The sequence below is a fragment of the Mercenaria mercenaria genome, unplaced genomic scaffold (assembly GCF_021730395.1).
Source record: "Mercenaria mercenaria strain notata unplaced genomic scaffold, MADL_Memer_1 contig_2063, whole genome shotgun sequence".
NCBI classification, from domain to species: Eukaryota; Metazoa; Mollusca; class Bivalvia; order Venerida; family Veneridae; genus Mercenaria; species Mercenaria mercenaria.
In genome coordinates, this window is record NW_026460096.1 from 547 (window position 1) to 28272 (window position 27726).

A 27726-nucleotide genomic window follows, 5' to 3' on the forward strand; every position below is an offset into this window, starting at 1 on the left:
GAAAACTTGATGAAAATTTTATTGATACTTGCAATGAAACAACTAGTAGCTCTCAAACATAACTGTATGTAAAGCCACTATAATAGTAATAATTTCCACCAGAAAAACAGGTTCATTTCAATTTCAAATGTGATTAAAGATTACCTTCTGTTGTTTGATCCATATATTCTGTAACAGCGTTTTTCATCTTTTGAAATACTTTATGACAATATTGATACCATACATCATTTTAAAGAACAGTAACTGATAGAATGTTTTTAGTTATTTTGAAAAAGAAATATCGATCCGTATTGAGTTGTATACCAACAAAAAGTCATTTTGTTTGGCATTTTCCAATTGGAAATTTCAGGCATCGTTGCCATCAAAAAGTTTTTAAATCGCAATTTTTACTTCACTTGTTGATAGATTATTACGAAACTTCCACGATATCTTTATAAGCATATAAAACAGCATTTGAGCCACGCCATAAGAAAACCAAAATAGTGGGTTTGCGACCAGCATGGATCCAGACCAGCCTGTGCATCCGCGCATTCTGGTCAGGATCCATGCTGTTCGCTTTCAAAGCCTACTGCAATTAGACAACCTGTTAGCGAACAGCATGGATCCTGACCAGACTGCGCGGATGTGCCGGCTGGTCTGGATCCATGCTGGTCGCAAACCCACTATGTTGGTTTTCTCATGGCACGGCTCTTTCTCTGTTAACAAATAATTAATCTTTAAATTGCCTAAGCATAATTTTTCATACCTTTAACATATGAAAAATAAAAACATATTTGGTCAAAAAATAAAATTATTAAAGATACCTCCAATAATTCAAATAGTTCCTTCAAACAGAGACCTTCAGAATAATGCAAAATCTATATTCAGTGTTAAATATAAAGAGGAAATGTTTAAAAACCCTATTACAGAAAATTGAGCCGCACCATGAGAAAACCAACATGGTGCATTGCGACCAGCATGGATCAAGACCAGCCTTCAAACCCTATCTGTTAGCGAAGAGTATGGATCTTGACCAGACTGTGTGGATACTCAGGCTGGTCTGGATCCATGCTGGTCGGAAATGCACTATGTTGGTTTTCTCATGGTGTGGCTCAAAATGATGACTCAAACAGTAGCCAACTGTCACCTCCTGTGCTCATGAATTATGGTAATGACAATGTAAAACAAAATTTTAAACAAACAAATGGCACAAAGAAGAAGGTATGTACATGTAACAAACCAGATGAACTTTAAACTTTCAAAACATTTGTTTTCAACATACTGTCTAACATATTTTGCAGCCCATAATCAATTCATTTAACTATCTAACTGCTCTAAAAAAGCACATAAATTAAAATAGGAATCTTTTGTCCCTCACTACACGAAATACCTCTTTCACATGACTTAGTTTTTGTCCAACTACAGCAATACAAGAAAAAAAAAATGAACAAAATGTAACCTAAAATTTATTTTGTTTCCAATTTCCTCTGAAAAATCTGTATCAAATTACCATCTCTCTGAAGCCAATGGTAGTGCCGAATCATGTATTTTTTTGTACAACACCATCACTATCCAAAATGAGATAATATAAATTCTATAAAATTATATCATAATTTTTAACTCTTCACTGTATAAACCAACATTTAGTCTTAAAGAATTTTATATATTCATCAACATTCCAAATCAATGAAAATCATGAAAATATCACAAACTTGTGAAATATGAATGAGACAAAAAATTGTACAAGTCTACAATGTAAGTGGATATATTCACAGGTAAAAAAAATTGCCAACTGCTTATTCCAGATGTTTTGCAAGCAGAAATATTTGTGAATCACCAATAACTGCAGTGCCATAGCTACAGTTGTTTATATTTCCTTCATTGTAATGATGTGTCTTTGTGAATACGGAAATTTACACTGGCTGATATATCTGCAAATTTCTTGAATTCATGAAATTCGCGAACATTTTTGAGTCACAAACCTCCACTTAGACAGTATTATTTTGCCTAAAACGATAGTTTAAAGAGAGGGACTGAAACTACAATCTTATGTAAGTATATGTATATGCAGTATTATGCACAAGACTAAAACTGATAATTCTAACAAATATGATAAACCTTATCTTCATTAAATATAACTGGCTGAAAAGGTACCTGGTCTGGTAAAGATATATCAATGAAAATGACTGGTTTATAAACATAGCAAATTCCCAGTTCATAAAGGGGAAAAACAATGTAGTTCATCATATGTGGGAACCACACAAATACAAAACACATTTTAATGGCATGAAGAAACATTAAATTCATGAATGATGAGATTTTTCTACAACGGACTTTTACTTTCAGTTTCAAAACTCCAAAAGCAATCCTTGCTATAAGATTTCTCATTTCAGCTTACAGGACTATTATATCTGTGTAACGGCAGTGACGACAGATATCTTCTTGTAATCAAGTGCACAGATTTAGTGTCAGTAACCTAACAAAACCTAAACAACAGAGCACAGACTGTCAGACATGTGCTCTGAATGGTTCTAATATAAAGCAAGTATTGAAACTTTTCATAAAATATAGTCTATAGTAGGGAAAGGGGGAGGGGAGCAGTGGGAGTGTACTTGACATTCAAAAATGCACAAACTGAACATATGCCTATTGTAATAAAGGTAGATTGTCAGATACTGACAAATCACATAATAATTAAGAAATAATAAATCTGTTCCCATATTTTATCAGTTAATAAAATATGGGCAGGAGTTTGGATGCGTAATAATTAAAGCACGAGTGGTTTAATCATTCACATCCGAACGACTGCTCATATTTTATTAACTGATAAAATTATTGGAACATATTTATTATTTCGATTCTAACAACGCAAATAATTCGTATTTTACAATACTACATTTTTAGCGTAATACGTCATTCGGATCATATGCAGTTACAATTTAACCCCATGGTTAGGAAGTGTTGCATAGCCAATGGAACGTATAGATATTTGTTCCTTCTTTTAAATTATTAGAATTTTGAGAAGTATTCCTACTGACCTAGTTTTTGATGGCACGTGACCCACTTTCGAAAATGACCTAGATATCATCAAGATGAACATTCTGACCAACTTTCATAAAGATCCCATGAAAAATGTGACCTCTAGAGTGGTCACAAGCAAAAAGTTTACGGACGGACGGACGCACGGACGACGGGCACCGCGCGATCACAAAAGCTCACCTTGTCACTTTGTGACAGGTGAGCTAAAAAGTCATTTTCACTCGTGGCTACGCCACTCTTGAAAACATCAGCTTTTGATACTCACTTGTGAAATAAAATTGATATTTCACTGAAACAAACAAATATCCTCTATATCATGAGTGTTTCAGTTATTCAACTGTATAGTGTTCTTGGATTCTTTACAAGTACTAACCTGTACTCAGTAAGTAACTGATAACACATTTCTCATATGAATCAGGTCAAGGACAAATTACCGGAGACATATTGTCTTCAGCCAATCATCACAGAGAAAACATGTGTCACCTGTGTGTCAAACTTATAACTTCTAATTGTAAATCTTGTCCTCCCCAGACACGTTCAGAGCATGAGAAGATGTTTTATAAAAAATTAACACTTTAGAGAGGGTAAGATACACTAAGTCTTGTAGGTAAAGTATGTATGATGTTTTGCTCACCTGGCATTAAAGTTTCCTAATAGTTTTTTAGAATGTTAGTCAAAAGGCACATTCACATTATCTTGTATAATGATTCCTCATCTTTTCAATAATTTCTAATAAAGCACTGTATGTGTACATTTTTTCGCGCAACGAACATTTCACGCTCCGGCAGCTAGTCTAGAAAATACTACTTACTGGTGCAAACTAGAAATCGCAAACTAGAATTCTCACCGTGAGACATCGTATTCATGAATACGCACTCAGACGGTATGAGCACTTCTACTGAATTTGAATGGAAACTGCCGAGTTTTGCCGAGGTTTACCGATTTTGGTGATAATATTTAAGATGCTTGTGTTTACAGTAAATACACTACGCTTTTTTGTTATGTTAATCCCTATAGACCTTTATTGTTAAAAAAAGCGACTGAACATTGAGAAGTTCTCACTCGTAATTTACCCAACATTAATCTCAGCTAAAGTTTCTCACAAGCAAAGGAAAATTATGAATTAATATTTTTGTTCAGAAACTAACATTATTGTTTTTAATACATGTAATTTATCGTAAAAAGAAAATCCATTGAAGGTGTTTTTGTAGTATAACAATATATCATTGTACAGTTGTGATTTGCATTTAATAAACATAATTGTTCCCTTTTATCTCTTTATTGTCCAAACAAACAATGCATTGTTGCAAAAATTAACAGGCTCGCATTATGTGTGAAAAACACATTATTTGGTAATTATGATCGAGTCACTGTTATCAAGTGTGTTGGTAGTTTAAACATTTTATTTGTCGAACAGAACAGAACATATCGTACAAACAACATCATACATGTCAAGTTCTGTGGACAATTTTCCAGGATATTTCAGTTGAAAATCCAGGATATTTGATGAAAATCCAGGAGATTTTTTCGGCGAACGTTTTTTAGGAAGTTTTTGCTTGAATATAAAACCGTGTAACAGATTAGATCAGATTTGGGCATATTTTAAGGTGTTTAAGTTGCATTTTAAAACATTTTAACCTTTATCATGTTGAATACGATTAATTCTGCCTTTTTGACAAGTGTAAATTGTCCATGCAGTCTGATCATGATCTGCATTCTTTGCCATTTATCAGTCGGTATCTTTTTTTGTAAGCACCCCTTTTAACAGTTGCCGGTACTGTCTAAAATGAAAATTTTAGAAATTCTGCAATGTAAACAAACAGTTTTACAGAACAGATTTATAGTAACTTTATCTAGTTATTACAGTATGGTTAGAGCAGATGAATTGGAATTTAGATGAAATTTTATACTGGCGAGTTTCTTTTATGAGAAAGGCTTTTTTTTTTTTTTTACATTCTTAGATTTTTTGCAAATGAGCAGAAGCTAGCACAGATTGGAAATAGATCTAGAGTAGTGAAGTACTTCACTGTTTTAAATCTACACTGAAAAATGCTTTTTACTCATCAAAATGAAATACAAAATCATAGCTGTCAAAAGAATGTTATAACCTATCTCTAGTTGTTCTCACAATTATGCCATCAGTGGTAATGATTGCCACCACTCCAATGAAGGTCGGCTCTTTAATCTATTCAAATGTATCCCTTCACACTTAAATCTTATCATCATATTATGTCAGTATCACCACTTGCCAATTAACACAATCTAAAAATAGCACAGTACACACCTGTTTGCAGAATGTCATCGGTGAGTAACCTTGTTAAACTCTTATCAATATACCATAGAGTGATAAATTACGTAAGGCACTGTGTGTAATGGTAATAAGGGATTTAGTTTGATACAGGAAACCATTAGCTTGGAATTTTGGATTTCCGGGAGAAGAAATGATTGATTTCCGTATGTCCGGGAAATGGACCAAAAATCCGTGAGACTCCCGGACGATCCGGGAAACTTGACATGTATGCAACATACACATACATAAAACAAACATCATATTGACAAATTGAATTAAAATGTTTCGTGTTTGAGAAGTTTGAGGTACAAAATTTCGCTGAACTCATGAATTTGCAGGCGTTCGGCCTGTGCAAATGCCTGAAAATTACGATCCCGCGAAAAAATCTACATATACAGTAAGTTGAACAATCAATATGCATTCTTCTAGGTCATAGTGATATTCCTAAACAGTTAAAGCAAGGTAAGAATCTGGCAGACAATTGTGTGTACAAACAGGCAAACAATAATCAGCTGAGAGCAAATGAACTTTATATTACCCAACTGGGTATAATGAACAATATCAATGCTGAATTTACAATTACAAAAAATGCTACATGTATACAGTGTTTTTCATCTATAAATGAACAAGACATAAGAATTGGTACTATGGCCATATGAAATACTTATAACAAAGCAATCTAACATGAGAAATTTTAACATGATCTAGTGAATCCAACAATCACATATCATGAAAGACAAACTTAAAAACATATCAATATAGAAACAGTGTCTACGAACAAATCCTCACTTATTTACATCTTAAGAAACAAGGTATAACAAATCACAACAAAACTATCATAAAATCTTTCAACTTGAAAACTACATAATGAATCCACTGAATATCTCACTGTCTTCATTATTATTACTTATTATGCAATCAAAATTTTGTAGTTAAAACATTTACAACTATACACAACAATGACCCACAAATATGTAAGCTTAACGCTTAACCTGCTAAATTTCTATAATGAACTTATCCATCTTCCTATTTGGACAGTACTGGGGTGCTTAGCAAAAAGATACTGGCTGAATAGCGAACAGTGCAGATCATGATCAGACTGCATGGATGTGCAGGCTGATCATGATCTACACTGGTCGCAAAGGCAGAACCAATTGCACGGTAATGGTTAAATGCAGAAGTTAAACTTTGTTAATAGGACTAAAACTTTTACAGAATTACACAATTTTTCCATGTTTTAACAAGTTTCTATTAACTCTTAGCCTGCTGCAGGCGAATTTAACAGCCTTTGCAAACAGCTTGGAACCAGATCAGACGCCGATTAAATCGGCGTCTGATCAGGTTCCAAGCTGTTTGCTACTCTGACAATATTTCTTCCAATTTTGGAGCAAATTGAATGAACTTTACAATTTTAGCAGACAACATTTCCAGCAGACGACAATTTATATAGCATGCTAAAGGTTAACCAAAACTCAGCTGTATTTTAATAGAAACATTTATATAATATTTCAAGAGCAAAGCCTGCTGGTGCCAAAACTCTTCTGTAAATCAATGATAAGAGACAATATGTAAGAACAGGATTATAGTTCTATGCCTTCTTAACCTTCTACTGATGATAAAAAAATGTATAGTAAAACTCCTCTAAATCAGAACCCCTGCACACTGGAGACCTTTCCAATCTCAATGAATTTTGCAATCCTTTGCAATCAATTTTCATGATCCTGGAACCAAGCATTCTAAAGTTATTGTACGGAAATGGTTTAACTGTTCCTGGTCTCTGTGACCTTGACCTTTGACCTAAAACTCAACAGGGGTCATCGGCTGGTCATGATCAACCTCCCTATGAACTTTCGTGATCCTAGACCCAAGGGTTCTCAAGTTACCATCAGGAAACTGTTTAACTGTTCTGGGTCATTGTGACCTTGACTCTTGACCTACTAACAGTTCAAAGTCGAACTTGACCTGTATTTTGTGACGTTACATCTGTGTACCAAAATTTATGATCCTAGGTCTAAGGGTTCTCAAGTAACCATCCGGAAACTCTTTAATTATTCCTGGTCATTGTGACCTTGACCCTTGACCTACTGACCTCAAAGTTGAACTTGACCTGTATTTTATGATGTTACACCTGTGTACCAAAAATTATTCAAATCTGTCAAGCTTTTCATGAATTATTGTCCGGAAACCATAAAAATCAACAGACCAACCAACAAGCTCACTCCTATATACCCCCCAAACTTCATTTTGTGGGAGTATGTTATTACATTAAGTCCCATTGCCACTTCATGCTGATGATGTATATACCAAGTTTCATTTGTAATGGATGAAAACTCTAGGAGTTATGCACACAAATAAGTGTGACATAAGTTCAACAAATGGCCAGACTGGCAGTTTAAACACTACTTGCCTCCTGGGTCTTCCACAATTGAAGCAAAAGAATTGAACCTGAACAAAAATCCTAACAAATGCAAAATATTTATATCAATCAGATGAGCTTATGAAATAAATCTGTTATTCTTTTACAGAAATCACTAAACAGAACAAGCCTTATGAAAAGATGATCGAAAAAGTAAGTTTGTTTTTTTCTCTCTTAAAGGGAGATTCCATTACTGTGGCAAGAAAGGCAGTCAAAGATTACAACTGACTATGTGATTTAAGAACTAATATATAGTAGAAGCATGCTGTAATTACACAATGAAGAGGTCTTTCGTTCTAAAAAATAATTTCACAAGGGCGTAACCCGAGTGAATTATTTGAGCCGTGCCATGGGAAAACCAACATAGTGGCTTTGCGACCAGCATGGATCCTGACCAGACTGCGCGGACGCGGCAGCATATAACCTCGTTGTTGCAATTCAGATAAACTGCATTATTTCTTTGTCACCACTAACAGGTCAATGTGACCACTTTAAATGTGTAAATGTATTATTAAAATAAACAAGTTTTGTGTGAATAAAATTTTATAGTCAAACACATACAGTTATACTGAAAAATGCCAACTTAAATTCTCTGTAAGCAAAACAAGGATTTATTATCACTGTGGTTTAACAGCGTAAACTTACCACAATGTTAAAACAATTTAACTTTGATTTGTATTTCTACGAAGTAAGTGCTGCTATTAAGTCTGTGCACAAAATACTTGCTAGATATGGTAGTTTCAAAAATACATCTATATGAATGGTACCATTTTCACTAGAAAAAAAAACAGTTGTTGAGGTAAAACAGAACAGATCTTTCAAAATATATTAACCATATAATTAACATTTTATTTACAGCGCAAATTTGTAAGTTCAATACACAACTATTTAATATATGAACCTAGAGGAGAAACTGTAATCTTACAATAGAATAAAATTTATACTATGCATTCCAGGCAAACAGAAATTGTGACCCTAGGATACATCTAACAGACTTTGTTTGCTATTATTAAAGAAAAGAAGCAAAATCGGTGCATTTATTTTCCTCACTGAATAGGTTGTTTTATAAATGGGGAGTGGGTGGGGGTGGGGGGGGGGGGGCTATGTTTTGAAAGACAGTTAATTTCTAGATATATTTATGAATTTAAAAACACTAAAAGGGCAATAACTCAAAGATTCTCATGCACCTCTGCCCTATAGTGATCTACATTTTTGTAGTTTCATGAATATCCACCAATAGGTTACTTAGATACTGTCAAAAAACACAGTTGTTTACCAAATCAATGGAAAAACTCTGCAATAACTGGGTCAAGGGGGATAATCATATATGTCAACAAAAGTCATGGGTTAATAAAAACATTATGAGGTTTAGTGATTCTTGCTTAAACACTTTTTGAAATATAAGCATTTTTAACTTTGAACATACAGATGCACATATGGACAAACAGCCAGATGGACAACATCAAATCTGTATCCCTACACTTTCGACCAGAGATAAAAAAAAATGTACCAAATAACTAAAATAAAACTGCAAGGAAATGGACAGTGGTTAATAATCTGAAGCTGCCCATGGAATCATACACAAAATATTGGCATTTCTAACATTTTAAATGGCCACAGATTTCTTCCATTGATCTCAAAACTCTGTTAGAGACCTATACTCCATGATAAGGTTGTCAGAGATTTTAATGTATCATTGTACCAATAATAAACTGGAGTGGTAACACGAAAAGCATAAACAAAGTAAGAGACAAGTTAATCCTAAAACAAATGATAGAACTTCAACAAGAAGTCTGCTCTGAAATAGATCTAGTCTTGATCTAAATAACCGTAAACAACATCATTATTATGTGACTAAAAATTGGCTGTATATTTCATGGGGATGAAGTTAACTTGGTATTTAATTCACAGAAGCTTTTTAACTTTGATAAGCTATGACATTTCAATAAAAATCAACTAAGAATGAGAAATAAAATGCTTACATCTTTCTACAGAATGCATCTCCTTTACTCTAGACAATCTAGTGCATTAATGTAGCACCTTATTGTTTAATCATCATAAAAAAGAACATTCAATTAACTTCGTGAACAACAGCACATAGCTTTTTGTAAGAATTTTCTGAGCAGAGTTACTGTCTAGCACTTTCTATGTCTAATATTTGTACAAGTAAATGAAAATATACAAATTGGCATCAAAGAACCCACATATTAAAAACTCAGTAAACAAATTAAAAAGCAACATTTTTCAGTATTCCAAAAAAACAACAAAATAGTGAGAAAAATCAACAATTATTTAACACTTTTCTGTACTTCCAATCATGACTCATATTCCCTGAACTTCCTTTTAAGTCAAAATATCCATTTTAGAAAATCTTCTAAAACACAGTTTTGTAATATCTACCCATTCTATCATCTCACCAAACTATAACTACTTTCTCACCAGCTTAACTTCTCGCTTGCTTTTACTATTACTACTGCTCCTGTGTTTTGGCGATTCAGACCTATGCCTTCTTGAATGGTGAGATCTCTTGGACTTGTGTCGATGACCATGACCATTTTCTTCTCGCCGATCATACAGAAACCTAGAGCTTGTGTCGGGATAGGAATGCCTTGTCCTCTTACGTCTCCGGTAAGAATGATGATCACTGTCACTATCTGAGCTGTTAAATACAGGAGAAAATAAATCAACAGGTGATTAGTTTACAGAGCAGGGGTGGCAAATTCAATTGTCCGTATTGCCCAGGTAGTCTCAAAGTTTGTACGGACAAGTTAAATTTGACCAGAATTTACTATATAACTATCATACAGACAAGTACAAAATAGCCATTGACAAAAATGGACAAGCAAGTCAAAATCAGATTTTGCCACCCCTGCAGTGGGTGCAGGCCAAAATTATTCAGAACATTTTCACACTACATTGCAAACAGATCATCCAAAATCATTCATTCTGTCTGGGATCAATGATAAAATTAAATCTTCAGCCATTTTTACAAAAAAATTAAGAACTATACTTTGTGATATTCTGGACAAAGATATTAATTTAAACAATTCATAGAAAATGTTGCATGTAATTAACTGTAACTATCAAGTAAACTCTTGTGACAATGTGCTGACAAACAATAAATCAATCTGGAAATTAAAACATATCATTGTAAGTAGTACTAACTTTGTCAAAAGTAAACTGTTTTCACTTTTTATTCAGCCCACTGAGTATTTCAAAATTTAGGATATATTATTTGCAATTCCTTCAATTAACATACCAGGTGTAGAGGTTACAGTCTGTGGTTATATGCGAGAGCCTTACTATTTGTATGTAAGAACCAAGGGGAATTACATTAACTTCAACTATACTTTAAACTGACTCAATCATCAGGAGAGATCACTAAGGTGGTGACCACTTTTCAGGAATATAATATTATGTTTGTACCGTAATCATTTTATAGTTGGTTACTCTGATGAATTTTTGGCAATAATATATTATACACTAATTGAATGGCTTGTCAGTCTATAGTCCAAACTATTTCCTTAGGTCTGAAAGATGGAGGGTCAATAGTCTTGACTGACTTGCAAGTCACTCAATAAATATTTTATTACATGACATCAGAAATTACTTTCCATAGTTTTATTTTCATATTTTTGACTTATAAGCCAAGAAATCATGTGCCGAATATAGGGCAGTCTTAGAGCACAAACTATGGACTGGCAACTAATGTAAGGGCTTATGTAATAATAAATGCTGAATACTAGGAATTTCTCTGTCTATCTCATTTTATCCATGAAACATATGCCAAGACTTTCAAGCTATATAGGCAGTATATGAAATTTAAGCTCTGCCCATGTTTTTGTTTCTTTGTTTTTTTTTAATGTAAAATGTAAATGTAAAAATGCAAAGTAGCGTTATGAAACCTATGCCCTGCAAGTGCATGTCAGATCATGACAGTGAACAAATGTGTGAAGTTTCAATCCATTCCCACTAGTCGGTAAAGTCGTTTCCGAGATACCAGCTTAAATACAAAAACTTAGCTAAATCTGAACGCCAACACAGACGTGCAAGTGAGTCCAATAGCACTACCTATTCTTCGATTAGTCAAGCTAAAAATATGGATATGTGAAGCAATTCTAAGTACTATCTTAAAATCAGCTTGAAATTTGTGGATCTATTCAGTAGGGGTGGGTATTGCCATGAAAATTGGTATTGCGATATATTGCAATATTGTATGTGGATATTGCAATATACTGCGATATATTGTACCAGTTATTTAATGAACAAAAACATGACGAATCATGCTGGTTTTTTTCAAATTTATTCAATTAAAAATGAGTAAAATGACTAGTATCAACAACACGAGTGTTTGCTCAACCTTCTCAATAAATAAAAATACCTGTAAACAAAAAAATAAAAGTTTTGACTAGATTACCGGATATTCAAAAGCGAAAGTAGACTGCGTCAAAATATTATTTAGTTTATTGTGCGGCACTACATTCAGTTTACGGATACAATCATATAACACAGGTTGCTCAATTCACCGTTTATAAACGAGGAAAGTGGTATAGCTGTTGTATGAATAATAAATTCTAGTTGATAGAAAAATTACTAATGAGTCGCTGACAAATACGAAATTATATTTATCTAAATTTTCTTATTGTTTTATTATGTGGAATTGGGTCCGTAAAATAGCTGTAAACCAGTCTGCTACCTGCACTGGAAATGAAAGGAGAAAAATGAAAACAAAGTTGAATCGTGCTGGCAAGAAAAGGATTTTTTTGTGAATCTTTTTGGTTTACGTTAGTGTTACTTAATGTTATAAAATAACCGGTATTCGAAAATTATATCGCAATATCGTATCGTCTGAAAAAACATCGCAATAACCGGTCTACCGCGGTATATCGCCCACCCCTACTATTCAGTCATGTCTCAAAAATATAAATAAGGACCAGTCAGTTTCATTTGACCATAATTACAAATGACATTAAACTACCTTACCTACACTCGAAACCCATTATAACGCTACTCGATATACCGCGGTATTCGTTATAATGCAGTATGCACTTGGCTCCCGAATTTTCGGGGGTAAAAAAAACCAAAACAAAAAAAACAGAGTCTGCGGATGTTATTTAATTTGATCATAACTAGCATTAAAACTACATATACCTGTGTACTTTAACACCTTTGCCATGACAACTGTGACAAAAATCAATAATTGTCTGCTAGCTTACTTGTTTGCCTATCGCCTTTTTTAAAGTTTGAATACATGTAGACATGTGACAATTAGGCAATCAGTACCGTGTCAAAATTAGATTGTTTGCATAACAATCGTGTAACACTGGTCAGTCAACTATCAAACCGTTTAAGTTTGCACCAATTAAGCGGATGACACGAACATTTGAGTGAATAAAAAATCATAAAACAGGCCCAATTTTGTAATAATATGCAGCCGTTTTTTGTAATCATCACATTCAGTACATTGGAATTAACGAAACGCCAGTGATTTAACAATTGTCCTTCTTATTTCATCCATTTTCTACATGTTCAAAATTATTTTTTAAGACTGTCCGCGTTTTCTCTCTTTTAGTTACAGAAACCCCCACTGCAATTGCAATGCACATGTAATTTTCACACCGCGCGCTTCTCACACAGCGTTATATGTTTACTTCCGGGATACACAATTCCACCTTTCTTTTAGAATCACGACGTAATAGGAAACTGACATAGCGTTATAATTCTTTTGATGTATTTTCTAGTAGCATTTAAGGTTAATAAATGTACCGTTTAAACGCTTAGAATCTCTTATGTAACATAAAACTGCCTTCAAAATACATGTTATACATTACCGGTGGGTGGGGTATTGCATATACCGCTTAACTGGCCAACCCGCGTTATAAATTTAACCCCGCTAGATCCGCCAGTCTCGAACCTTGGACCTCGACGACAGCGTTATAACGGGGTCCCAGTGTACTGTAAATATCACCTAGATCTAAAGGAATAAACCGCAAGGAAAAGCTAATCTAATAGGAAACTCATACCTTAGGCTTGTGTAATAGTTCCAATCCTAAGTAGCAGGCAAACTTAACTGTTAAATCTGATTCCACTATCAAAAGTGCCATTTTACAATAGCAAAATGACCTAAGAAAGACCCTTTCACTGTACTGGGTACTTAGATTGCTAGTTATTTGTTAGAAGTTATCTAGTTCAAGTTGCCATTTAAAATGTGGATTTATATTTGTTTTTAATTTTTTGAATTTTCTCTCAGTCATTTTTTCCTGATGACATTCAATACACAGCCACAAATATTTTCTCATACCTGTTTGATTCAGAACTTGAGTGTGATGGAGACCTCTCTCTTGGTCTTTTTCTGGCATCATATGCTGGTCTGATCTTTGAACTGGACACCGGGTCAAGTCTTGGAGCATCATCACAAGTTCTGAAAGGTAATTAATCTATGTTACTTCCTAAAAAACACACTTTCTATAATGCAATTAGATAGAAGTTATTGTTCAATCAAATCAATAAAAAAATGAAACTAATCAGTTTCACTAAATAAAATATGCCGACTAGGGACTCAATATAAAATTTATTTGGAAATATTTTGCATGCTGATTAAAGTCATTCTAAACAAGAATGATGTTAAAGCAGCATGCCTCCAGATTTGACTAAAAAATAATCTTTCTTTCAAATTGAAGTTTGATCATATTATGAACATTAGAATATGAATTTTTGTTTCTAACATATTTTAAAAGTTCCAAATCAAGAAAAAAAGATGACCACTTCGGGAATTGAACCCGGACAGCCGCGGCAATAAAGACATTTTCCCATCCTCGTAACCAATAGCACTATAGCTGAAGTAGTGAATAATGACTTCAAAATATCGATATCTATAATCGAGACAGTTTACCTGGAGTAAAAGCGTGACAGACACTTTTCAATTTTCATCGTAAAAAGTAGTAAAAACAGCAAATTCTCAAGTGTTTCCGTAACAGAAAGTCTGTCAGTAATTAAGTTTTAAAGCCTTCTTAAGAAATATAGCATTTATTTCAAGATATCTAAAAAAACATAATTTTTTTTTTGCTGTCGAACGATCTGAAAGCATGCTGCTTTAATGCTGTATGACACATATCCCCTGAAAATGCTTGATGAAAAATAATTTAAAGTCCAAAAATGGGGCATAACTAAGGAAGTCAGCTATGAAACTCCTGCAATAATGCTCATGTTTTCTTTGTGCTGATGACACATACAAGAGTACACAAGGTATAAATTAATGTAGTTGTACAATTAAAAAATCCCAAAATGGGCAATAAAAAGCAGACATGAAATATACCAAGTTTCATTTTAGTTGGATGGAAACTGTAGGGGGAACTTGTCCTGTGTATACACTGCTCTGATAGAGAGCAGTAAAATTTAAAAGTTCAAAACAGGAGCTATAACTCTAGCAAAAGTGATTATACATGAAAGTCCTGACAATATATTATCATCGTATTGATAATGTATAAAAAGTTTTAATTCATGTTTCATACAGGACATCTAAGACAAAATTCAAGTACTTTTCAAGCTTTTCAAGTACTCATTTCCTCTTTTCTCGCTTATACCCCAGTCACACATACGGCGCGAACAGCTACATTTAGCCACGGATAGAAACGTAGTAATCCGTATCGATACGTATCGATCCGTACCTGAGCCGTACCTGAACGTAGTAACCCGTATCAATACATACCAATCCGTACGGCTCAGGTACGGATCAGTACGAATTACTACGTTTCTATCCGTAGCTAAACGTAGCTATCCGCGCCGTATGTGTGACTGTGGTATAACTGAAATCTTAGTCAAAACAACCTTTACTACTTCCAGAAACAGTAGAAATTACACTTTGCATAAATTACAACACTTACCAAACTGACATACACTGACATATATGTCACTTACATGCAACTTATTCCCGACTTATAAGAGAAGTATAAGATAGTTAGTTAATGATAGTTAGATAGATAGTTAATGCAGTCACAAATCACTACTTTAAGGCCAAAATATAACTGCCGCAGGTGCATATAAGATTAGTAAGTGATTAAATACCAATTTTTTTTCAAATTAACTTACTTCTGTTGTCTTGTTTTCAATTTATTCTTTCCATAAACCAAATTGCTGACAGATCATTTTTTGGTCATGATAGCTAAGTATGTTCCAAATAGAGTTTGCTAAAACAAATACATATATGTAAGACACATTTTGGACCAGTCTTCAAAACTAATTTTTGATGGCAGCCTAGCAAATTCTTCAAAATCACTGTTAAAATGTATGCATACTATAGATACCAGAAAGATACTTACTTTCTAAGGATGATGACAGCACGTCTTTGGACAACATCTTGAGGCCTGATACAGTGGGTGATGTTATCAGCTGCATAACCACTGAAATAATATCAAGCATATCTATAGTATGAGGTGTGATGTAAAAGCAATGTCATTACAGCCATAAAAACATGAAAACAACAAAATTTCCAACCAGTGCATTGGTCTATTAGCACTGTTTTTTTTTTTTTTGAAAATAACATACAAATAATTGAAATTTATTGCTTGCTTATTGAGATACATTGTATCAACATGCACAGAAAGCATGTTAATGGTGATCGCTGCTCATCATTGATGTTAATGACTGCAACAATTGATATTTTTGTCACTTAGCAATAATGAGCTTTAACTCTGCATAGAGAACTTTAACCTGCGAGAATGCCACTATAAGTTTCACTGTTAACTGCTGAAAGATGTAATTTCGCACCATTATAATTTCATATGATTAGATTTGTTTTTTAAAGTTATACCAGACACAAATAACATATCTGAAAACATGAACATAATTATGTAAACATAAAATTAACAAGGTCACATGTATTACCAGTATTATACAGATACAGGCTGTATACAAAATATGTATGACTTAACACAGTATAAATGTGTACTGCCACAAAAACAAGGGCTGTCACTATTGGTGACTGACATATGCCCCCGAAGCGAGCCCAAGAATGCTACAGTTGTCTGTGCAAAATATGCCAGAATAGTTCAAGTATGAATCCTTTTGTGACCTTGACCTAAGTGACCCAGGTCATAAGTGCGACACATCTTCTCAATATGGTTAACATAATTATGTGTCAAATTATTTTCAAATCCCTTTATAAATGGCAGAGTTATGGACCAGACAAGAAACAGACCATGTTAATCTTTGACTTCTTAGTGTGACCTTGACCTTGGAGCTTGGGATCTGAGTCTTGGGCATGACATGTCATCTCATTATAGGGAACATTTAGGCCAATTAATTTTAAAATCCCTTTATCAATGGCAGAGTTATGGACCAAACAAGAAATAGACCATATTGACCGTTGACTTCTAACTGTGGCCTTGACTTTGGTCTTGCGTATAACATGTCATCTCATTATGGTAAACATTTATGTCAAGTTATCTCAAAATCCCTTCATGGATGGCCAGACACCAAACAGGCCCTGTAAACCTGTGACCTCTAAGTGTGGCCTTGACCTTGTAGCTAGGGGTCTGGGTCTTGCTCTTGACACGTCGTCTCATTAATGTGAACATATATGCCAAGTTATTTCAAAATCCTTTTAGGTGGCAGAGTTACAGCCCGGAAGAGAATTTATACGAATGCACACACAGATAGGACAGATGGACAGTGTGATTTTAATATGCCCACCTTCAGGGGCATAAAAACTGGAAGTTTCATTTATTTATGAACTTAGCTGTACATACAAAATTAATCTATATATTTATTAAAGTTACAAACATTTGATGAACTTTTCTGTGTGTGTGTGTTTGGGTTTAATGTCTTTTTCAGTCATATAAACGACGGAGTCTACTTGTAGCAGTGAGCACAATGCCCAACTTCATAGTGCTGCCTCACTGGAATATTGCGCCGTAGACACGTGACATGATACCCCACCCAGTCACATTATACTGACACCAGGCTGACCAGTCCTAGCACTATCCTCTTAACGCTTAGCGCCAAGCAAGGAAGCTACTAGTACCATTTTTTACGTTTTTGGTATGAATGAACTTTTCTACACATGAATAAAATGGTGGATATTTTAGTGAAAGATAGCCATTAACATCAAATGGTGATTGTATTTGTTTGGTTGTTTCTTCTGCTTATGGAAAAAAGCTACTTTTGCATGCAGCAATAAGTCAAGTCATTTGGGGTGAACTTCAAAATTCTACATTTAAAAAACAAAACAGAGAAAATTACACATTACCAATTACATTTTTTGTGTGTGTGTGTTCTGGTTTAATGTCTTTTTCAAAATGTTTTGGTCATATAAACGACCGTGTCTACTTGCAGCAGTGAGCACAATGCCAAACTTTATAGTGCTGCCTCACTGGAATATCAAGCCATAGACATGTGACATGGTATCCCACTCAGTCACATTATACCGACACCGAGCTGAGTAGTCCTAGCACTATCCTCTCAATGCTGTCAGAGCGCCAAGCGAGGAAGCTACAAGTACCATTTTTCACGTATTTGGTACAACAAAGCCAGGGATCGAACCCACGACATCCAGCACTCGAAGCAGTCGCTCTACCACTAGGCTACATTTTTTCATAATTGAAGCCCTTGTCATATTATGATAGTTGTTCTTAATGGTAGATCAAACATTATATATTCTTGTAGATACTTGCAATACAGTGCACCATCCTATATCCGTCCCTGTAAATATAATATTGTGTCGTCCTTGTCATTGATCTGTGACGTCATGTATTTGTCTGCCTAACTATTGTATGTGCCTTACTGTTGTTATATTTATCTGAGGTTGAGCGCGATACGAACAATGAAGAATGAAAGAAATTGTGAGTGAGAGTTCACTTAATTTCACATGCATGACCCCACATATTGTGACCTTGCTAATTCGGCGAAATATCTAATTCTGACATCTCTTGGGCATTCTTCACTAGCTGTTCTAAGTAAACGGACCTGGTTTCAGGATCGATTCAATCTAAATAAGATCTTTATTTATGGTGAGTTTTATAACTCTATTTAGTCCACTATAAAGTAAACCACAAAAGCATTTCTCAGGCCTTTTAATAATATTAAATGTGTATTGCACTGGCCCTGAATCAAATACTTGTCAAAAGCACTGACGTCACATGGAATAAATAGTTTCTTTCTTTGACCTCATTTCGTATCGGCATATGCACCTGACAAAAGAAAAAGTTGTCTCAACAGGTTTAACCAAGTTTCTGATACAGCTGTCAAAATGTGCTCAGAGCTCCAGATAAGCTGCGTATTTGCGTATTTACGCAATTAAAATTGCAGAAAACCCAATTGAATTCATACAGTGTGCGTACTGAAAGGCAAGTAAAATTCCTAATACCCAATTCGTAAAAAATTGCTTGCGTATCGCATTTTCCTTAGAACGGGTACGAGACTTTAACACTAGATTTGACTGACTGGTTATACGTTACCGCAGAACAGGTGCAATTTATCGGAAAAAATACAGGACCATTCAGTCGGCTGATCTTTGTTATTTGGACGCTTTGTAAACAATTTCTTTACGCTGATAAAATGTGAAACAATTTCTTTACGCCAATAAAATGTGAAAGAGGTTGCAGAAAGAAAAAAAAAACATTGTTGCAGCACAAACAAACAAATTAGTGGGATATTTTGCTGTTCAACAATGACAGTTATCTGTTTGTGACGATGTAGTGTCACCAATACTGGATGACATCTTTTAGGAGAATGCATATTGCAGTAATTGTTCGTGATATTGTGGATGAACTGATCTCTGACTGCATTAAAAGTGAAAAAACAAGAGGACCATGATGGTCCTGAATCGCTCACCTCTTCCCACATGACCCAGTTTTTGAGCTCATGTGACCCAGTTTTGAATTTGATCTAGATATCATCAAGATAAAAATTCTGACCAATTTTCATGAAGATCCATTGATAAATATGGCCTCTAGAGAGGTCACAAGGTTTTTCTATTATTTGACCTATTGACCTAGTTTTCAAAGGTACGTGACCCTGTTTTGAACTTGACCTAGATATCATCAAGTTGAACATTCTCACTAATTTTCATGAAGATCTCATGAAAAATATGGCCTCTATAGAGTTCACAAGGTTTTTCTATTTTTATACCTACTGGCCTAGTTTTTGACCGCATGTGACCCAGTTTTCGGAACTGACCTAGATACCATCAAGGTGAACATTCAGACTAATTTTCATGAAGATCTATTGAAAAATATGGCCTCTAGAGAGGCAGGGGTTCCACTAGACCCGAAAACCCAAGAGTCCCAGGACCCTTGGGCCCAAATTTTGAAGGGTCCTTTTCCAAAATACAGGAGTCCTATCCCAACATGTCAATATAATTTACTATATTTTTTATTCAGTAATACGTAGATCTTTACCTAAGAAAACAATAAACCCAAGATCATGTTACAGCATAATAAAAATGTCAGTCTCAGGTCATATAGTCTCATATTGTAAACTAATATTTATCAAAATTCATGTTATTTTAATTAGGTTTTTCTTCAATATTTCATTTCATTTTTAATAACAGAACAGTGCTTGTAACACTCTAGAAAAATGTATCCAAAATGTACTATCCGAATACTGTTACACTTTCAGAATGTCATCGGAAAGTAGTTTTTGCTCAGTTTATTTGGCAAACTAAGCTAAATCAGCGATAGTTCCTGAAATAATGATGCTACTTATCATACAAGAGGACCATGATGGTCCTGAATCGCTCACCTATCCCAACATGACCCAGTGTTGAACTGAATATGACGTCGTTATTTCTATTATTTGACATAGTGACCTAGTTTTTGAGCACAAGTGACCTAGATATCATCAAGATAAAAAATTCTGACCAATTTTCATGAAGATCCATTGAAAAATATGGCCTCTAGAGAGGTTACAAGGTTTTTCTATTATTTGACCTAATGACCTAGTTTTTGGAGGCACGTGACCCACTTTTAAATTTGACCTAGATATCATCAAGGTGAACATTCTCACCAATTTTCATTAAGATCTCGTGAAAAATATGACCTCTAGAGTGGTCACAAGGTTTTTCTATTTTTCGACCTACTGACCTAGTTTTTGACCGCACATGACCCAGTTACGAACCTGACCTAGATATCATCAAGCTGAACATTCTCACCAGTTTTCATGAAGATCCATTGAGAAATATGGCCTCTAGAGAGGTCACAAGGTTTTTCTATTTTCAGACCTACTGACCTAGTTTTTGACCCCACGTGACCCAGTTTTGAATCTGACCTAGATATCATCAAGGTGAACATTCTGACCAATATTCATGAAGATCTCATGAAAAATATGGCCTCTAGAGAGGTCACAAGGTTTTTCTATTTTTAGATCTACTGACCTAGTTCTTAACCCAATGTGACCCAGTTTCGAACTTGATCTAGATATCATCGAGGTAAACATTCTGACCAATTTTCCTGAAGATCTATTGAAAAATATGGCCTCTAGAGAGGTCACAAGGTTTTTCTAATTTTAGACCTACTGACCTAGTTTTTGACCGCACATGACCCAGTTTCGAACTTGACCTAGATATCATCAAGCTGAACATTCTGACCAATTTTCATGAAGATCCGTTGAGAAATATGGCCTCTAGAGAGGTCACAAGGATTTTCTATTTTTAGACCTACTGACCTAGTTTTTGACCGCACATGACCCAGTTTCGAACTTGACCTAGATATCATCAAGGTGAACATTCTGACCAATTTTCATGAAGATCCATTGAGAAATATGGCCTCTAGAGAGGTCACAAGGTTTTTCTATTTTTAGACCTAATGACCTAGTTTTTGATGGCACGTGACCCAGTTTCGAACTTTACCTAGATATCATCAAGGTGAACATTCTGACCAATATTCATGAAGATCTCATAAAAAATATGGCCTCTAGAGAGGTCACAAGGTTTTTCTATTTTTAGACCTACTGACCTAGTTTTTGACCCCACGTGACCCAGTTTCGAACTTGACCTAGATATCATCAAGGTGAACATTCTGACCAATTTTCATGAAGATCTTGTGAAATATATGGCCTCTAGAGAGGTCACAAGGTTTTTCTATTTTTAGACCTACTGACCTAGTTTTTGATGGCACGTGACCCAGTTTCGAACTTGACCTAGATATCATCAAGGTGAACATTCTGACCAACTTTCATAAAGATCCCATGAAAAATGTGACCTCTAGAGTGGTCACAAGCAAAAGTTTACGGACGCACGCACGCACGCACGCACGCACGCACGCACGGACGGACGGACGACGGACGACGGACGCCGCGCGATCACAAAAGCTCACCTTGTCACTTTGTGACAGGTGAGCTAAAAAATCTGCATTGAAAGTCAGGTTTTTTTTAGGAATTTTGGAAATATGCATATGACATCGGGTGTAATTAGACCCGTGAACGGACATTCTAAACTTATTTTTGCTTTCGAAATTCATCAAAATTTGTGAAGTTTCTTGTTGAAATTACGATATGATCACTAAACAATGGTCTAATTTAAAGTTGGCATGAAAAAATCTTGCAGGGCACTTTTCACATGCTCGGTAATCAGCTGCTTACGATAATTTAATAATTGGCGCTTTTTTTGACAGTACACAGGATTCGCTTTATCAATTAATTAACACTTCATTGATTTCTTGTTACCTATGTGCACTCGCCGTGACGTAACTTGCAGATAAAAAAATCAGCGAGGCATGTCTACAGGAGAAAGGGCGGGATTTAGCAGAGATCAAAGGCAGGAGAGCATGACCGCGAGTGTTTATTTTGAATACACGTGTCTATCGTGGAAATGGTTTTACTGAAGGAAATTAATGATAAGAGAAAGGATTATCAAAGGAAAATGCCCCCGGGTCCCGAAGGACGCACAGGCAAGTATTCTGCCGGGTCCTTTGAGCGTCTTTTGAAAATCTCCCGGGTCCGGACCCGGGGTCCCGGGTCAAATGGAACCCCTGAGAGAGGTCAAAAGATTTTTCTACTTTTAGACCTACTGACCTAGTTTTTGACTGCAGTTGACCCAGTTTCAAACTTGACCTATATATCATCAAGATGAACAGTCAGACCAACTTTCATACACATCCCATGAAAAATATGGCCTCTAGAGAGGTCACAAGGTTTTTTCATTATTTGACCTACTGACCTACTTTTTGAAGGCACATGACCCAGTTTCGAACTTGACCTAGATATCATCATGATGAACATTCTGACCAATTTTTATGAAGATCCATTCATAAATATGGCCTCTAAAGAGGTCACAAGGTTTTTCTATTTTTAAACCTACTGACCTAGTTTTTGACCGCACGTGACCCAGTTTTGAACTTGACCTAGATATCATCAAGATGAACATTCAGACTAACTTTCATAAAGATCCCATGAAAAATATGGCCTTTAGAGAGGTCACAAGGTTTTTCTAGTATTTGACCTACTGCCCTAGTTTTTGATGGCACGTGACCCAGTTTCGAACTTGACCTAGATATCATCAAGGTGAACATTCTGACCAATTTTCATGAAGATCTTGTGAAATATATGGCCTCTAGAGAGGTCACAAGGTTTTTCTATTTTTAGACCTACTGACCTAGTTTTTGACCGCACGTGACCCAGTTTCGAACTTGACCTAGATATCATCAAGGTGAACATTCTGACCAATTTTCATAAAGACCCCATGAAAAATTTGACCTATAAAGTGGTCACAAGGTTTTTCTATTATTTGACCTACTGACCTAGTTTTTGAAGGCACTTTACCCAGTTTCGAACTTCACCTAGATATCATCAATGTGAACATTCTGACCAATTTTCATGAAGATCTTGTGAATAATATGGCCTCTAGAGAGGTCACAAGGTTTTTCTATTTTTAGACCTACTGACCTAGTTTTTGACCGCACGTGACCCAGTTTCGAACTTGACCTAGATATCATCAAGGTAAACATTCTGACCAATTTTCATAAAGACCCCATGAAAAATGTGACCTCTAGAGTGGTCACAAGCAAAAGTTTACGCACGGACGCACGCACGGACGACGGACGCTGCGCGATCACAAAAGCTCACCTTGTCACTTTGTGACAGGTGAGCTAAAAAACAACAGTATGAAACATTCATTACAATTTTAAATACACTTTTGTATTAAACATTGAAGAGCGCCATTAAAATACTTAGTCCTGTTTAATGATATATACCATGTATACTGTAAGCAAAAAATACTCATTTGTTAGTGCGAGATTGGCAAAATACCCAATTGGTTTTAGCAAATACCCAATTGGTTTTCGCAAATACCCAATTACTTTTGAAAAGGTTGGGTAATGATATTATTTTTACCCAGTTCAAATTTCCAATACCCAATTCAGACAAAAAGTGATGGGTAAATACCCAATTGCACCAAAAGCTTATCTGGAGCTGTGTGTGCTGTCACCTTCAGTTAAGTGATTTTTATCACAGCAAGTGACTGAATTTGGGTGATTTATAGCGTTTTAAAAATACCAGTAAAATTTAGTGGATTCGAGGTAAGGTAATTATTAAAGCATATATAAGTTGAATCTTTAAAAAAAAATGTAATATCAGTCCCTTCTGCTTGGTTTACAACACACAGTGATGTAACTTCCTTCACACTTCTTGAGAAAGTTTCACATGCACTGAAGTTGACAGAATTATGTCATTATGTATTCATGTCAAGTTGACAAGCTTGCAGAATGTCAAGGTAATGATAAAAAATCGAGTGACTTGAATTTCACTTTCACTTCAGATTAAAGAGAAGTGGGGAGCTCCAGAGTGACTATTTCGCTCAAGTCTCCCCCTAGCTCAGGCCTTGATTATTATATTGAATAACTTATGTATGATTTATTGTACTGAAAACATAAATGTAAAAAGTAAGAAACACATTCACCAATAATTTATGATATTGAAATAATTAAGGTATACAGTTTTAGTTTTCTGTGCATTCTTCTGATGTATATGTTCTGCAATTTATAAATTAATTAATTCAACTATTAAAAACAGTACATAATATTACCATTTGTTGCGGTGTTGTTTTAACGTCTACTTGTCTAATAATGATTTAATATAGATCTTAAAGAATGAACATGATTTTAATAGTCTTCAGGGTTCGAATTTAAGCTCGCATACTTGCGAAATGCGAGTGCAAATTTCAAACTGCGAGGTGAGATTTCAGACACCAGCATTTTTTTGCGAGTGAAAATTTTTGGCCGAATAATGTGCATTTCTAACGGTCGTCTCGATCTTACACTGTTCTTTCTTTAACAACTCGCGGTCGTTGCAGCGCATTGTCATTTGCAGAACGAATTTCGGAGCACTCTTTCATCTTTCGTCGTAAACGGAAGTTTACACTCGATACGTCCCGTGCGCATGTCTTTTCAACTGCTGACAAGTACCTGCGCTAATTTTGATGACGTTTACCGCATCCGGTGGGTTTTTTGGTAATCTATAATAAGTTACTATATACATAGCACAGATACGATTGGCTTGACTCGTCACGTGGATGTTTGTGTTAATGTTGTAATAAAGTGACAAGTCGCGGAAAATGCAAGTTGTTTTTTCATTTAGCAAGTTAAAAAAAATACCACTTGCGAAAAAATGCAAGTAGAATATCTGGCTAAATTCGAACCCTGGTCTTTTAACTACAATACACTTTATGCCAAAAACAGAAACGCTACTGAAACACCCGTTGAACAGATAAGGATACTAATCAGTAGGAGCGTCATGCGAATAAGAAAAATAATTGGCACAATCGTCCTGCTGATAGACACTTCCCAGAATACATAATTTTTTACATCTCCTGAACATTGCTGAAAAGAATAGTCATTTTGCAGTTATGGTAGTTTGGTTCAACACCAGACCATCTACACTGACATTAAAGACAGTAGGTATTATACTATCAGTAAATAAAATACATGTGGACGCATTGGTCAAGAGGGCTAAGACGGTTTCCTATGGAAGCGAAGGCCCCGGGTTCGATTCCTGGCTACTCCCATTGCGGTTATGTCCTTAGGAAAGGCATTATATCACAGAACTTTGCCTTGAGCAGTCAACCCAGCTGTAAATGGGTACTAGCAAATTGCTGAGGGTAAGGTATAATTGGTTTTAATTGTTTTTAAATAGGGTTGCTCAAAAGCTCTACAGAGCTATGTTCAATGTTTCACAAAGCAACACCAAATAAAATATATTTACCTTTAAAAAGTCTGTGTTTATTATTTAAATCATATAGCCTGTTATGCTGTAGTTTCGATCCCCTTAACACTTCCTTCTGCGCATGCGCATTAATAAAGACAAGAGCGAGGGTCAAAATTAGGTCAAATTATATTTTGGGCATTCCTTCAAAGATATAAATAGCTTAAAACACAAAGAAATATAAAATATATAAATTATGCATATATAAAACCAGCCTTGTCATCGGTCTGAATCACTAAAAAGCTTTCTTGTTAATTCGCACCCTCTGAATGCATATGTGTAGAAAGTCTTGTTTAACGTGAAAAATTAGTATTTACCGCACAGTTCACTTTGTTCATTCCATCCTGAAGCCACTTGTATGTAGAATTGTAAAATAGCGATGTACAAACTGGAAAGTGTAACTTTTTAAAAACACATGTCAACTGGATGATTTGTTTCTGGACGAAGAAAATAGTTTTAGGCACTGCAGCCTTATTTCGTTTGACCCTCTATAAGACACCAATTAGTTGGTTGAAAAATCAAAAATACTGGCATTATGCAACAAAATGTATTATTAAATAAGATTCAAAGCAAAATCAAGAAATTTAGAGTCAAAAGAGCAGGTGCGCGGACAAATGCATGACCCAACAACCCGCGAAAACGTCAGCCGCTCGCCTCATTTTGCATTAAAAATGGCGGACCAGTAAGTATGAATTTAACGGTAATATACGGGGTTTTTGAAAGGGAAGCAACTACCAGCTGAAAAATCAATACACCTGCAAGAGTACGGTTGCGTGGAAGAAAGTCTAGCGAAAATTAAATGGAAACTTCAACGATTTAATGGCAAATAATCGGGAATTTAGATGAAATTAAGGTCGAATATATACTGTGTCAACCATTTGTTTGATGATTTATCTGCTTTTTGCGCATGTTGAGTGATAAATTCGCGTTTTACGCTTAGGTGAATCTTCGACGTATCGAACGTAACCGGTACTTGGCTGATGTCAGATGCGTCTCGTGCGTTATGTCGGAAAATGCTAAGGGATCGAAACCACAGGAAGGGTCGAATTGACAATAAGCAGGCATATATAGTCTTACCTAATCAAAGTTACACATCCTCGGTCAATCGGTAGCACCAGGACAGGCTTTGATGTGCGGATGGGCCTAAATGAAAACTTGCAACCAAATGATAAGGCGCTGTCACTGAAAAAAGACACTGACACAATTGGTCTGTCGAAAATATGAGGTGGGTCAATGTGAGACACTATGCAACCACCAGGCATGTAGTCATTAATAACAGCACTATTAACAAAACCTTCTGGCACAAGTCCAGCCTTAACAATAGGCTTAACTACAAGATCATAAATCCATTTCGGAACTTCGTCGACTTCACCTTTAGGGTACAAACGCTCCATCCCTGGGCCCTTTTTCTCAAGTTGTGACCCATATGTGTAACCTTCCCCAAAAAAGTATTTATTCCTTAGTGGGGCTCTATCTACTGTATGACCTTTGTATACCCCTTTATTTGCTATTTTCACGACTTCATCAATCTTTTTCTCAATTTCTTCACACTGTTCTTCTGAAAATAACCGACGTTGAGTGATCCCAGTTTGAGTTTTTCGCATTTCTTCCTTCCGTTCTGCCTCTCTTTCTCTGTCATATCGTGACCAAGGATTGTAGCCATCATCACTGTCGTCGCTGTTATCGGTTGAGTCCGAGTATTTTCTCTTTTTACGATGCTGTTTACCGTTTTCAGGCGTTGTTATTTGTTGTCGCAGATCTTTCTTGCTCTTTGACGCCATGTTAAATTCGAGAAATACATTGGGAGTTACCT

General features: G+C 35.4%; 1 protein-coding gene across 1 annotated transcript; it reads right to left on the reverse strand.

The window, feature by feature from the left end:
* On the reverse strand, positions 1 to 27700 carry LOC128552121 (RNA demethylase ALKBH5-like). The gene is made up of 4 exons (XM_053533141.1): positions 26991 to 27700; positions 16043 to 16123; positions 14026 to 14145; positions 1 to 10383 (listed from the first exon to the last, which is right to left on the reverse strand). The coding sequence occupies exons 1-4, from the start codon at positions 27692 to 27694 to the stop codon at positions 10152 to 10154; spliced, it is 1137 nt and encodes a 378-aa protein (XP_053389116.1). The 5' UTR covers positions 27695 to 27700; the 3' UTR covers positions 1 to 10151.
* Positions 27701 to 27726: the final 26 nt, after the last annotated feature.